This window comes from Canis lupus, chromosome 14, assembly GCF_003254725.2.
Source record: "Canis lupus dingo isolate Sandy chromosome 14, ASM325472v2, whole genome shotgun sequence".
NCBI lineage: Eukaryota > Metazoa > Chordata > Mammalia > Carnivora > Canidae > Canis > Canis lupus.
Window position 1 is genome coordinate 32768167 of NC_064256.1, and position 16149 is coordinate 32784315.

The 16149-nt window shown below is 36.6% G+C and overlaps 1 protein-coding gene across 41 annotated transcripts in view; it reads left to right on the top strand.

Moving 5' to 3' along the window:
- HDAC9 (histone deacetylase 9) overlaps positions 1-16149 on the top strand; it is a 1020499-nt gene that overhangs the window by 637233 nt on the left and 367117 nt on the right. For all 41 annotated transcript variants that reach the window (XM_049093664.1, XM_049093655.1, XM_049093656.1 and 38 more), the window contains 3 exons: positions 4474-4596; positions 7826-8036; positions 8464-8681. In XM_049093664.1, coding sequence (XP_048949621.1) covers positions 4474-4596; positions 7826-8036; positions 8464-8681 — 552 coding nt within the window. The remainder of the gene's footprint in view (positions 1-4473; positions 4597-7825; positions 8037-8463; positions 8682-16149) is intronic.

Sequence of the window (16149 nt, forward strand, 5' to 3'; positions counted from 1 at the left end):
AATAATAAATAAAATCTTAAAAAAAAAAAAGTGAGGGATCCCTGGGTGGCGCAGCGGTTTGGCGCCTGCCTTTGGCCCAGGGCGCGATCCTGGAGACCCACGTCGGGCTACCGGTGCATGGAGCCTGCTTCTCCCTCTGCCAATGTCTCTGCCTCTCTCTCTGTGTGTGTGTGACTATCATAAATAAATAAAAATTAAAAAAAAAAAGTGAGAAGAGTCTTCCCTTCCCTTTCTCTCTTCTTCCCTTCCTTCTTCTGTATCTCCTACCCCTACTCCCATTTCCCTTTCACCCACAGGCAGTCATTCTCTATTTTTGTTTGCATCGGCTTGTGCATCAAATGCATTTTCTGCTTTATGTCCACAAATTTTAGTGGGTAAAAATGGCACGGTATTGTCAGTCTCATTCCACTTCTTATTTTTATCATTAAGCATGTGTTTTTAGATCTAGTCATGTCACTATGGATGTAGATACCTGATAGTTTGCTTTTAATCTCTATGGCAGTCTATGGTGGGCAGTGCTTAATTCTCCCTCCCATTCTCCAGTTGGATGCCCTGGTGACTGCCAGTTCTCACTCACCACCAAAAACTGCTTGAATATGTACTCATGGACATCACCCTAAATGATGATGGATGAGAGCTTAGGAGAGAATTTCTTGAAGATATAATTCCCAGCAGAGGAATTTGGGGATCACGGTATATAGTATAATGTTTTATCATTCGGAATTATTCACCAGAACTGCTATACCAGTCTACAGTCCCACCAGCAATATGTGATGGTTTTTACCTTTCTATGACATTTGAGATATTGTATTTTTCTAATTTTTGCCAGTGTTCTTTTTGTAAGAGATTTTGAGTCTTTGAAATGAATAGCTTTCTGATTTCAATGGCAAAAGTAATAGCCCTAGAGACATAGTTTTTCAGTGTATTTTATTCATCTGATTGCAAATATTATCCATAAGATAGTCTTCCAGTTGCTATGATGGTGAGAAAACATTTTGAAGGTCATTGTTAAGATATGAGCAGACCTCCACTGACCCAATACCTGATTCAGTCACATCCTAGCTCCTTCTGGTGAAATGCTAGTTACTTATCAAAGCCTGGTACAAAACTGACAGTCTGGTTTGTGCCATTGAAGTGATTTAACCCTGTTCTAATTAAAGGAATTATCACAGATCATTATAGTTTGTTTTCTACTTTTCTGTGCACTTAAACTAGCATATGAACTTGAGTTGTGGAGGACGTCTTTGTATATCTACTCTCCAATGCCCACACTGTTACTCTAACTGAATTGTTGTTTCTTAATTGTTTCATGAATGTTAAAAGATAGTCATGTATACTTTTAATATTAATTTCCATTTTATCTGGCTACAGCAATAGTTTCTGGTTCTGAAAAATTTTTAGATTAAAACCATCTTCCCCATGTTCTAAGATGTAAAACGTTGGCATTTTAGCACAGCTTTGATTTAAGGGCTGGATCAGTTTCAAAATTGCTTCCTGAAAAAAAAATCCTGGCTTTGCTTGAAAACGCTTGTGATCTCACCATGATGCTAAGGTGGGGTAACCTTCCAGCCTTGTAAGAATACTGGTCAGGATCCTTCATTATCTCAGTGAATTGGTACCTCTCACCACCTGTTCAGCTGGCTTTCAAGTGTGTCCACACTTTTGTAGCAGTGTAGATGGAGTACAAATCCAGGTTCTTGCTAAGAAAACATTAACCTGGAACAGATAGACTGTGCTGATCAAAAAGCCATATTGAAGAAAGTTATATTTAAAGAAGATAATTTGAGGAAAACATTTTTTCAGGTCTGTGAAGTCATTTGTGGTTCTAGTCATCCTATAGAAATTCTGTGCCTACTACTTTATCTGTAATTGAAGGAAATGAACTAAATAATGTCCAAGTCCCTGAAGTCCTGTGATATGATACTATGCCACTTAGTCTCTGTGTGCAGAACCAGCTATGTACTCTCAGTGAACCTGGAGGACTCAGGACTTTGCTTGTTTCCTCAGGAATTGTCTCTGTGACTTGAAGACCCTCATGTCTAAAAAGTCATCAGAGCTTTCACTTCCTTCTCATGCCCAGGTCAGCTGGTTCCCAGTTGTATACGTTTATTACTTTCCATAAGCCTCAGGACCTAATTTTGCTACCTCTTCTTTTCTAAAGCTTCCCCCATGTCCATACTTTTTTTATGGTTCCCATATCCTTCAGTAATTGCAGAGTGGGGTATGTAGCTTCTACAACAGTACCTAACAACAAATCATATAGCTTGGGTCATTTTAAAGGTTCTATTGCTGATCCCAATGGGAACCAGAATTGAGGAAATCACTCAGTTTCTTCATCCATAACTGAACAGTAATGAAAGCTGAAGTGTGTCTAGGAAGAAGTCCCTGGCAGAGGGCTTGGCACACAGTAGGTGCTGAAAATCAGTATGCTGTCATAGGAAATGGTTTTTTTTTTTTTTGAAGCCACTCAGTTTTGACATGAAACTTAAGGAGTTTAATCCTATCGTAAGAATATTCCCAAATGTCTTCATTTTAGTCAAAGCCCACATGCACAGATAGTCCGCTGCTGCCATTATTACATCCAAGAATAAATATTTTTCTTCCTTTAGTATAGGTTTGCTTTCTGAGATGAGGTGGGAAGGTATTGCAGAAGTTCATCCTGGGAAACAAAGATGACCTCTTTAGAGAGGCCTGTGGTATATCTTTGGTGCCATTCCCACAGTGCATGTCAAGTCTCAGTGCTGTGATAAGCTAATACAGCCTGGAATGAATATTATACACGGTTTAAAATGCTTATTTTTCCACACGTATTTCTCTTCTATGAAAACAGATAAGTAAGTGAAATACCATTTTATTGTAAATGACAGCTTGCTGCTAATAATCTAGCTAAAATATTTTTTACCTCCTCATACATTCTTTTTGTTCTTATTCAAACATGTATTCCAAACCAAAAATTAATGTTAAAAGCAATTATTAGTGTAAGCAAAATAAAAGCTTGCCTTTTTAACTAGAGCAAATAGGCAGCTGCTATTCAGAGCTTCTAAAATAATGCAGTCTCATCGGAAGGAAAAATCATTCCCAGCAATCTTCATGCAATGGCAGTTTAGACAACTTTGATTTTATAAAGGGTTGCATCTGAAGTCTATATAATGTTAAAGTTTCAGTATGCCTCTTGGTGTTCACACAGACATATCTGACTTCTTTTGAGAAAAAACAAAATCTGAGTTAGCCTGGAATTCCAAGTTGCAGTGTGAAAAAAAAAAAAAAATCTCCATTTAACCTTCTGCTGGTATTATGTGAAGGCTACGACTCATCTCCAAACAAACGTATGATTGAGGTGATGTTTTGGAATAACATCCTGTGTTCTGGTGGCGCATCACTCTTCAGTGACATTCTGAGGTTGCATTGTATTAGCACATGATATTTTCCCCAGTTAATTGATATCCCAGGTTCGTCCAGGGGAAAATCTACGGCTCCCCCAAACATGCTTGACAAGTTATTATATTTACTTTACTCAAAGCCCGTGTGTGCAATATCCCTCTTGGAGGTGGTCTCTTATTGGAGTCCCATATGCTTTTTGTTTGGGAAGAAAGCAGTCACTGTGTCATACTGTTACATGGAGTATTCTTTTTCAGGGATGTTGTTCCCTTGGGGACCATATCAGGCCAGAGTTCCTTAGTCTAATAAGACCTTTGTAACTCTTATTGTAGAAGAGTTCTGGGAGGGAAGCAAGAGTTAAACAGAAAATGTAATTCAAGCAACCATATTAGGCCACATGTGGGAAAACATGACTTAGTATTGGATTAAAAAATGGTATTTGTTGTAAAAAGGACTGCGATGCCAAAACATTTGAGGTATTTTCAGTGTAAATGAAGGCTATTGTGGCACAAAGAACTTGTAACATTTTAACATTTACCTTAGTTTCTGAATATGAATGATCTAAATATACATCATGTAGAGTTCATATATTTTATATTAAAAAAGATATTATCAATTATAGAAGTCCTGTATGGTGACATCTGATCTAAGATTTCCTTTTGAGTTTCCCCATCAGTAAAATGATGTTTAATCTATATAGAAATAATTATTTTAGCAGTATTATATACATATTCATCGCTCAGTAATACAAAATATATAAGAATTAGTCGATGTAATTGTTTTGCTTTACCAGTTGATGACAGACACACTGATTATGGTTGGTAAAGGTAGAATTATTAAAAAGAATTTTGCAAAATGAACATACAAAGCCCTTTTTTTCAGACTTTGTGATTATGTTTAATGAACAAAATTTTAATTTAATTTTCAGATACAACTTTTGGATACAGAAATCATAAGCAATTAAGATACTTGGCTATTTTGTCCAATTATGACACTGTAAAATGTATTTTCTGAAATGTGAACATTTTACAGCAAATGTTATGATATAATAATGTTTTGAGACTGCCTTTTCTTTATTTTTTATTTTTTTAACAGCAAATGGTGTCACAGCAACGCATTCTAATTCATGAAGATTCCATGAACCTGCTAAGTCTTTATACCTCTCCCTCTTTGCCCAACATTACCTTGGGACTTCCAGCAGTGCCACCCCAGCTCAATGTAAGTCATTACACAGCAGCCCATTAAAATATCAGCCCAGTGATGTTTTCTTAGGGGAACTTCTCTTTCATTTCTTGTGTATTTAGACTTCAGGGAAATGTGGTAGAGTTCACTTCTCCTAGAATTCACTCACTTCGCTCTGAGTTGTACAGAGACATTCAGTTTAATTTCAAATTAGCGTATTATACGGGTTCACATTATGTAATATATACAAAAATAATAACTAACATTTATATAATGTTTTATAGCTTTTAAAAAAGAAAGCACTCTCCAGATATATTATTTTAGTAGCTTCACACAGCTCTCCCATGAAACAGAGATTACAGACCACAATTTTACAGAAGAAGCAGCTGAGTCTTGGAATATTTAAAAGCCCAAGATCACAGAGGCATTGAGTAGCAGTCCTAGGACTCAACCCAGGCCAGTGTTGAGAGGTGTAGCTTCTAAAGCACAGCAGCATATGTTTATAGAATTTATTTTGTGAATGACTTTATTTTTGGAATTTAAGTTACTGACTCTGTGGTACTAAGGAATACAATATCTGGAAAACCTCTCTAAGAGCAATATTAAATTTTCCCCAGGAGATTCAGAGTGAATCAATTACTTTAAAAGTCCTGACATCTGAAATAGGATCTCTGGGAGGTACTTGTCCTACGAGCAGAAGATAGCAATAATTATTTTATACATATTCCCCCAAATAATACAAACTTTAGTCATTGTCAAAGATTTGTAAGCTTTACGAGAAAAATTCATCTATGAAATGTTAGTAAATTAAATTGTACTTATGCAGAGGTCATGTTATGCATTAGGTTTTAAGAGAAATTTATTTCAACTCTTGGCACCAATTTTGTCAAGCTTTAGCAGCCCATCTTCCATGGAGTTCAGCTTGTCAAATTTACATCTTTTACAATATACCCACACCAGGAAATTTTAAAGAGTTGACCATTTTTTGCCTCATTTATTTTTAGAATATAAATGGTGGGCACAAGCACACCTATATGGACATTTTTAAATGATAAATTTTGTAATTGGGTTCAATACATATTATAAAATCAATCTAAGAGATATCTGGTTATATTTGGTATTTTTAAGAGAGTAAAGTGTTATCTCACATGATCCAGTAATCTTACACCAGAGGAGAAAGCCTTAATTTGGATGTTGTTTTATATTTGGAATTGAAGAAAAAAGGCTTAATAATACTGATTTCAGCTACCCCCTGAGAATTTCACATGAAATATTTGTAAACAGTTGAGTCTAGTGAAAAGGAAAAAAAAGAATTAGGGATGAATCTGAACATTAAATATTCATGGATGATATTTTCACATCTCCACTTATTAAAAATTGTTTTTTCATCTATTTCTTTTTTTCTATTCTTCTGATAATAAGCAAAAACTGACACAAAAGCTTCTTATGACACATGAATAGGCATTTTACTTCCACTCTTTTTTGCATGTTCTAAGTCATTCCTACCAGCTAACACAAACATACCCCACTTTTAATGTGGTCAGAGAGAATTTTTTCCCAAAGGACCAAGTACTAAAGCCAGACCATTTAATGTTTCAATGGTAATACAATTTGGTACCATTGGATGAATAAACCAATGTGGTTTGGATTGCAGTTTCATTTTTCTTTGCTTCCATTTTGGTGTGGATGAGGCCATCACAATTAATTTTTCAAGCTTAGCATTGCTTTGGCAAAGGGATCTTTAATATTCCATTTCCCCACTGAATAGTGGGAAATTTTAAGGAAAAGAGGCCAGGAGAAGGAATCACTTCTAGATTAAACATTGCATTGACTTGCCATGTGACTAAGACAAACCATTTACCTCTTTGTCCTTCAATTTCTCCATCACTGAAAATTGCTTTGCTTCCCTGGTGCACAGCAATTTTGAAAGATGAAACATGAGTTTTGAAAAGAAACATGCCACATAATTTTGAGGTATTAGACTTCTGCTTTTGTAATACCAAAATGACCTCCATTCATTAAATTCTTTGAATAGGATAATTCATTATTACTATTGATGATATAATTATTATTACCTTATTACTGTGTTATCATACATTTCAAGTTCTTAATAGCATTTTTATTTGATCTAATTTCACTTGTAGTTTATTTTATTAAACAAAAGTATCTGGAGTGTCATTTTCAATATTTAGAGATTTGGGGGATCTGTTATGAATTAATACAAAATACATGTTTAAATCAAAGTCCTGCATATTTTATACAACCTTTCATTGAGTAGGCTGAAGAATTTTATTTTAAAAATTAAATATTGAAAATCTTTCTTTTTAAGATTTTATTTATTTATTCATGAGAGACACACAGAGAGAGGAAGAGACATAGGCAGAGGAAGAAGCAGGCTCCATGAAGGGAGCCCAATGTAGGACTCAATCCTGGACCTCCGGGATCATGCCCTGAGCCAAAGGTAGATGCTAAACTGCTGAGCCACCCAGGTGTCCCTAAATATCGAAAATCTACAGCTCTGTGAACTTACTAGAAGACATTAGAGGAATCGCTCCTGCTTAAAACTCCAAAGTTAGTTTTATCTCCAGCTTCTTCATTACTATGATATAGTCATTACTTTAGCAATTTGAATCAATTTTACATTTCCTTATACCTTTTTACCTAAACAGTACACTAAAATATTTTTTAAAAATAAACTTCCCAGTTATTAAGCCTGAAATTAGCATTATTTTCAATGTTAAAAACTCTTTAAGTTCAGTACAGTGATGCTCAGTACTAAATCGTCTCCAGTGCTTCTACTCTGTTTCTATTTCTCCTTTGTTAATTCAGTTAGTTTAAAAAGACACTGCTGTTGGGCAAAATAGGTGAAGGCGATTTAGCGGTACAAACTTCCCATTGTAAAATGTATGTCATAGGGATGAAAAGTACAGCATAGGGAATACAGTCAATAAGATTGTAGAAAGTTCGTATGACGACAGATGGTGGCTATACTTATGGTGAGCACCTCTAATGTATATGAATGTTGAATCACTATGTTGTACACTCGAAACCAGTTTAATATTGTATGTCAAATACTTCAATTTAAAAGAGAACTGGGAGAAAAAAAGGACATGCTGTTATACATATTTTCCCTACTCAGGCATCAAGAAGATGGGGTTTTCTTTTGGATAGAGGAAGGGAGAATTAGGGAATAAAAAACTCACCTAACAGTGTACAGACCTAATGGATGAAAGAGGATTAACATCTTTATTATTTCTTGACACAGGCTTCAAATTCACTTAAAGAGAAACAGAAGTGTGAGACCCAGACGCTCAGACAAGGCGTTCCTCTTCCTGGGCAGTATGGGGGCAGCATCCCAGCATCTTCAAGCCATCCCCACGTTGCTTTAGAGGGAAAGCCCAACAGCAGCCACCAAGCTCTCCTACAGCATTTATTATTGAAAGAACAAATGCGACAGCAAAAGCTTCTTGTGGCTGGTAATTAATAATGGCATCACTTGCAGATCATTTTAGGACTTTATTTATCAGTGATCCAGTGTAATGTCTTTTTAGTTTAAGACCCTAGTAAAGATTTACAGTGTCATACAAAGGTCTCCCTGACACTTGGTATTGTGGGAAAGGCTACTATTCCTATTTATTGCTCTAGACACATGGTGGGAAAAACATCTCACCTTATTTAGCCTTCATGCATACCACGGTGGACTACTGGTGAGTCACTGGTCAGATGCAGACCTGTCTAGTCTTCTGACACATCTGCCTGCACCTCATACATCCTGGCCTTCTTCTGATATTTGCCAAGTAGAGAAGCTCGTTTTCATCAAATTTATCTCATATATCTGTTCTCTGTGGCTTTTCATCTTAAGCAAAATTGTGTGTATGTGTGTACATGTGTATTTTTTTTCAGGTGGAGTTCCCTTACATCCTCAGTCTCCATTGGCAACAAAGGAGAGAATCTCACCTGGCATTAGAGGTACCCACAAACTACCCCGTCACAGACCCCTGAATCGAACCCAGTCTGCACCTCTGCCTCAGAGCACGTTGGCTCAGCTGGTCATTCAGCAGCAACACCAGCAATTCTTGGAGAAGCAGAAGCAATACCAGCAGCAGATCCACATGAACAAAGTAAGCCCCCGATCCAAAGTCATGATGTCATATCCACCAGTGGGGAAATTGGGGTTCTCTTCCCTGATATGGGCACACAAGAGGAGAATGGTGGTATCAAAAGGAGATTGCCAGCCTAGCCCTCGAGGACAGCATCACAATATCAGTATTTTCACTATCCTTACATTCACAGGATGTTTATAGCAAAATTGAGATTATAGATTGGTAAGTTTTATGATTGAGGGCCTATTTGAATACAGAAGTACATACGGGCACATTGAGAGCACATACAGCACATACAGAGCCCCATTTTTCAGTATGGTAGAAAAGGCTTGAAGGCAGAATTGAATGTGGTGGGGTTGACAGCTCAAAAAGTTTGCACAGGTACAAGCAGCTATGATGAGGTGAGCCAACAAACTATTTCTCAGCAACTTGTACATATCCATGTTATATTTATTTTTTAGCATGCCCCCACTTTATTCCAAACAGTGTCTGAAGCAATTTCTCAGAAATGTGTGGTAATTTTCTGGCAGCCTTATTGTGGCCAAAATGGAAAGCTGATGTCTGTATCACACCACATCCTTAGGCGCTCTCCTGCTGAGGCAACCACAAAGAAACAGTGATTACAATATAACAATATCAGACAGGCTCAGCCTGTAAAATGTTTTCAACAAATTCATAAGCAAAACCTGTTTACAAAGCTTTGACACTACCCTCTGCTATGGTAGGTTTACAAAACAGAGTCTTCTCATTCCCGGACAGTGTTAAGGTCCTGAATATCATAATTCTATCCACTCTCCTTTGTTACTGTATCACCTACAAGGCATCTCATAGAGGTATTATTTTTAAGAAATGACTTTCTGTTTACTGATAGGTAGCTAAAAATTGGCTCACTATTTAAAAACTTTATTGTATCATGATATAAACAAAGCAAAACCTCATGGGCAAAGGTCTGATTGTCTTTCTAATTGCTATAGGAGAAAGGGGGTTCTTTTTCTTGTGCTCACTTTATTGTAGGTAGGGCAAGAGTTTTTCTCTTCTCTTTGGCCTCCACTTATAGGGCAGAGACATGAAGGGAGCAGGGGCTGAAGACCATACTACTGAATAGAAATCTTTCCAGCCCAGCCCTTCGCTGCCTTCAAAGATGATGCGTATGTGTGTGGGATTGGGGAAGTGGGTGCTGGGGATGGATGGCAGTGGCACTGCCTTTCCTGCCATCTCTCATTATACTTAACTCAATATTCCACTGTACTGCATACTCTTTATACATCATCAGATGATGCCAGTTTTATTGCTACAGTTTTCTCTAAATTTATCAAATTATTTTTATATCAAGGCAGTCTCACTGGAGAAGACCAACTTCCTTCTTGTAGAGTGGCTTGATACTTATGGACTTGAATGTGGCTCTGCATATGTTTGCTATATTATGGTAGAGTGCAGTTTGTTTGTTTTGTGGTCTCTCAGCACTACTTCAAACTACTGGGTATTCTTGAAAAATTGTCCAGTGATTAATGAGAAAAATTTTTGAAGAAGGAAAGATTGGGGATCCTACCTTTTGCCTCACAATAGTTTTTCTGGTTGTTTTTGTTTTTGTTTGTTTGTTTGTTTGTTTAAGAGAGAGCATGAGTGGAAGAGGGGCAAAGGGAGAAGGAGAATCTTAAGCAGGTTTCATGCCCTGCGTGCAGCCCAATGAGGGGCTCGATCTCATGACCCCAGAATCATGACCTGAGTCTAAATCAAGAGTCTGTTGCTCAACCGATTGAGCCACCTAGGCGCTCTGTTACCTCATAATATTTTGATCTGGGATTGGGTTCATTAGATTCCTATGAATACTTTTAAGAATATTTTAGAATATTTTTTTTATGACCTAGAGATGCCAGTGTTTCAGACTCAGTGGTATGCTAATAACAGAATCTTTATATTTTAGTATTCCACTTGAGATTTTGACAGGCGGATGCTAACCTTAGTCGCGTGGAAGAAACTAAGATGAAAAGCAGGCATTTGCATTTGAGCAAGGAGAAAAGCAAATCCTATCAGAGACCTTCTCCCATGTGTTGCTGATTCCTTGGAATCTGTTAAGAATTCTTCCCAAAATTAGAAACAAACCTATACTTTCAGGTACATGTTTGTACAGTGGTTTGATTATTAAATCTTGTCTTAATTAGGCAAAATGAAGTCCAGAAAACTTCAAAGTACAAAGCTGATCTTTATATATTAACCCCTCTCAGCTTGGGTGTTTAGATTACTCAAGCAGGTCTCTAGTTGGCTTTTCTCCAAGTATGTATTCCATATGTTTGATCAAATGACATATGCACATTGGGTATTCTCCAGATTTTGAAAATATTTCACCTGCCCTCAATCGTCTAAGGGAAAAGAGGAGAATCTTATTAAAGAAAATATTGAATCTCTTTCCTATTTTGAAGCATTCACAATAGAACCATCAAGAAATGAATTACAACTGCTCACCATTCCCCATAATGTGATGAAAACATTTATTTCACATTATGTGAGGGCCATAACTTAGATGACAAAAACCAATGAGTTTCTGTATAATCATATATTTATGTACACTCTACCCATTTTGAATATCCATTAATGAGAAGTAACCACAGAAACTTTATGTAATTTTTTTCTTGATACAATGGATTAGTCTGCATTGAAGCATTTCACACTGGAGCCAAATAGTTGGCATCATAAAAATATCGTACCTGTTCTTGAGCAGCTTACCGCAGAAAATATATGCTCACATAAAGACATAGGTTTGCAGATAACATGTTTGAAAATGTCCTTTACTTTTGCTCCCTCAACTTTTGTTATGGTTCTCTTTTTAAGATATAGAGAAGAAAAAAAATACAGTGGCAACAAAGAAAAAGAGAAGTAGATTTATCCCTAAGCATACATCATATTAGATGTGATTGTCCTTCCTGGTATGAAATTTTTTTAATATTTTATTTATTTATTCATGAGAGACACAGAGAAAGAGAGAAAGGTAGAGATACAGGCAGAGGGAGAAGCAGGCTCCATGCAGGGAGCCTAATGTGGGATTTGATCCCGGGACTCCAGGATCATGCCCTGGGCCGAAGGCAGGCGCTGAGCCACCTAGGGATCCCCATGAAATTTTTAATGATATAATTGAATTGTTAATAATCCTTAGAAGCAAACCTGTACTTTTCAGAGCAGAGTTTATACAATAACTGAGTTATTAAATTTGTAAAACTTTCTCCTGTCTTCCTGTTACTTGAAGGCATTTATGAAAGCAGCATTCCTGCTTATTATAAGTCTACAATGTAAATATTATTAATCATGCTAAATAATTTACCTACCCATTGCTTGATACTTTAATGACATTTACATGGGAAGTTTACGTGTCCTAGAGTTATTTGTCTCATACAATTAGTGTATGCACTTAATAGCTTAGCAGAAATATCCCTAGAGTGTGTATTGTATAGTATGTGTATTGTTATATCCACACAGTGGGGCAAGCTAGAAAGGTGAGTGGAAATCTCAACATGAGTGATTTGTCTCTCTGTTCCATCAGTTTGAATAAACGATTTTCACTGAAAGTATTTTGAGAAGTTTAGCATAAGAAAGTCATAGCTTACACTATGTGTTCTTTTGTTTTTTTTTGAGACATTTAAAATATTTAGAAATGCATTAAGCAATTTTTGTTGCTAATGGATGGTACATTCTTGCAATAATAACTTGTGAGCCTTTCCAAAAAAAAGTTTCTTTATACCAGCATCAAAAAAAGCTAAATAATTTCTATTTTAACTAGAATTTTTCTAGTACCTATGTTTTTCATATTCATAATTCCAAATCCACATAAGCAGAAATTTCAAGAAAGTTCTTCATTCAGCACTTATTTGAATGAAATACTAAGTTATTATGCATTTATCCATTTAGCAACTCATATTGAATTTTTGCTTCAAAAATTCAGACACTATTTTAGGCACTAAGAAAATAATATTCATTGTCCTCATGGAGCTTACAGGCTGGGGAGCCAAGAAGTGAAATATCTAAGTAAACAGTAATACAATGTGTGATGTACTAGGACAGGGGACATGAGGAAGAAAATTGTTTTCTCCGAGGAAGTAAGACTTGAGACTTGTTAGTTACCTCTCTGGGTTATCGTGTCCTTTCTATATATTCCTTTCTTTCCTTTTCACCCCTCTCTGTCCCTCTTGCTTGCTTGCTTGCTTGCTTGCTTGCTTTCTCCCTTTGTAATACGCTTTGTGATAAATATCTTATGCATTCCTATGACTGGATGTCAGCCAATACTTTGTTTAAAAACCCACATAAATCATGAGATGATATATATGTCAAGGTTCACCGTAGATATAAGTATTTATTATATATTTATTACTATGATACTTAGGCATTTTGACATGAGTGCTATTTTATCATAATAAAAATATATCTAAGACGAGATTAGTAAAGGGGAGGCCAAGCAGATGTCCTGCATTGCCCTTATTAAAACAGGTAGATATTATATCTGACAAGCAAGGCATGAGTATAATTCTGCTCAAATGCTGGAATGGAGCAAATGGGGAGTTTTCATTAGTTTTTGGAAGAGAATTTGACCCTTTCTTTGAATAGTATCTGTTTTATCCTTTTTCTTGAGATAATTCTCTAACATAAATGTTACGTATTCTTCATAACCCCTCATGATTCATACCTGCTCCTTGTCCTTGATCATCCATCCACAGCAACCCAGGGGACTATATTCTTTCTTGCCTGTGGTCACACACAAACATGGTCACACACAAACATATCATGCATATGTGTGTGTTATTTGTTTTCTTTATAAAGTATCCCTGAAGGCAGTTCTAAAATAGAACTATTTTGTGCACTCTTGAGCAAAGTATATTTTCCCAAGGAGGTTGATTTGACCAACAACTATAATGTAGCATCCCAGAAAGTCTACATTTTTAAGTCACATTTCCTATTATCAAACAGCAGGGGAACATTTTGTATTAGCTTTATTTTAATAAAAGTAATTATACCCATTACTTCCTTGTGAGAAGAGTAAAATTTTGAGTATAATTAGATGAGGACGATGAACCGATCTTTGCTTTTTGCTGCACCTGTTACTCTGAGTGTGTCTTTCCCTCCCCTTCTTTTATGCACTGTGCTTCCTCCCAGCACCTTCTCTGTAGGCACCTTAGGGATTAGATCTTTCACATAATACCAGCTCCCTTTTATGAGGAGGATCCATTGTAAGATGGGACACAATGCTAATATTCTTATGTATGTTAACTTCTCATACTTAACAAGTCAGTCTTTTAATATCATTAAATTTAATTTTAAAGGGTTGACCAACATGACAGGGCTAGCAGTTGACAGCTGGAATTCTCACATAGGTTGTATGACACAGAAGCCTGTTCTGAACCTTAAACGTGTACTTAGGATTGTAGTGTTGTTTTTATCACTGAGCAGGAGATAAGATTTTCCCTTTTTTATATAAATTTTTATTTGAAATAAGGTCCACACCAGACATGGCCCTTGAATTCACTACCCTGAGATCAAGAGTCACATGATCAAGAATCATGTAAATGCTCTATTGACTGAGCCAGCCAGGCACCCTAAGACATTTTCCCCACTTTATTTTATTTATTTTTATTTTTATTTTTATTTTTTATTTTTTTTAATATTTTATTTATTTATTTATTCATGAGAGAGAGAGAAAGAGAGAGGCAGAGACACAGGCAGAGGGAGAAGCAGGCTCCATGCACTGGGAGCCCGACGTGGGACTCGATCCCAGGTCTCCAGGATCGCGCCCCGGGCCAAAGGCAGGCGCCAAACCGCTGCGCCACCCAGGGATCCCTATTTTATTTTATTTTTAAAAGATTTTTTTAAATTTATTTGACAGAATGAGAGAGAGCCCAAATGGGGGAAGTGGCATTCAGTGGGAGAGGGAGAAGCAGGCTGTCCGCTGAGCAGATAGCCTGATGCAGGGCTCCATTCAGGACCCTGAGATCATGACTTGAGCCAAAGGGAGATGCTCAAGAGGCTGAGGCACCCAGGCACCCCTGAATTTTATTTTTGCCAAAAAGTAGAAAACTTACAATGAAAGATAAGGCAAACAAGCAAACAAAACAGGAAGATGATCTGATTTTATGTATTTATTTAGTTTTGGTATTGGTTTGGATTTGCCAGGATGAAGAAACTCCTTTTCCTGACCCTACTTCCCAACTTTTCATGCATTTCCCTCCATCCAGTTACTAACTTGGAAGTCTTTTTATGTGGATCTGATGGCAGGACATTCAGATATCCGTTGGATTATAAAGCTTTCCAGCAGTGCGGTGTGAGTGCAGTACGGCCAGGCCATGCTTCGTTCCTTTCTTGCATGTTGTAAAATTGTTATTTTGTTTAGATTGGGCAAATGTCTTCTCCTAAGAGCTCTCAGTGAGCCTGATGCTGAAAGTCTACTGACTTCATCAAGTTCAACTAAAATGCAAATTTGGCATCTCATCGATGGGTGGTTGGAAAATGCCTTGTTTCAAGTTTTGAAAAATGGATGAGTAGAAACTTGAACTGGGCTTTCATTTAGGAAAGTAGGCATTACTGTTGTCAGGTTTAATTTCTCTCTATCCATTTGACAGTATGTTTCCAGGCAGAGTCTTTAATCAACAATTTAGGATTACATTTTGCCCATTAGATGGATAGTATGTCCAAAAACTTGAGCAGGCACCGAAAGGCAGTCTTAATTTTATAACAGTAAAAAGCCCCCTAGATTATTTATCTATCTATAGAGGTTTACAGAAGAAACTTTGACTTTGCCCTTAAATAGATGTTATTTCGACATGATTAGCCCAATGTAAATAGATCCATGTAGGTATGTGCTGAGCTTCAAAAAAACCACTTACTGCAATACTGGCTTACATCATCACAGAGAATTCTTATAGAAGCATTTCACGACATAATTATGAGTGGATGGTTTATAATATACAGAAAATGGCTTGTTGCTTTATTATTAGATGTGATGAAATCCTGTGTTTGTAAAAGAAACTAAATGACCATTTCAGTGGATTAATGTGTAACATTCATAAACGTTCCCAGTGCTGCTTTCATAACTTGAAGACCAAGGGAAGGACCTCGACCTTTCCTTTTCACTCTGCACTGTTAATCTAGTCAGAGACGCTTTTACTGAATGAGAAAAACAATAGTTGGACAGGACTATGAGGTAAGAAAATAGGGGAAAGAAAAATATCTGGGGAATTAAACCATGTGAGTGGTTTGACTGATGTTGATTCCAGGCTGTTCAAAGGGAGAGGGAAGCTAAATAATTTGGTTGTTTCTCAACCTTGACAAATAGTTTCATTTGACAGGATGAAATAATTAAGTCTTCTTAAGGAATTTTTAATAAAGCTAAGTGATTTGTGGACATGAAAACCACCAATATGTGGCAGTCTCTTTGTTACAGATTTTGGTTGCTTCTAAATTCCTGATTTTAGTTTTCTTCCCATGTATCTTTCTGCCCTTCCTCTAA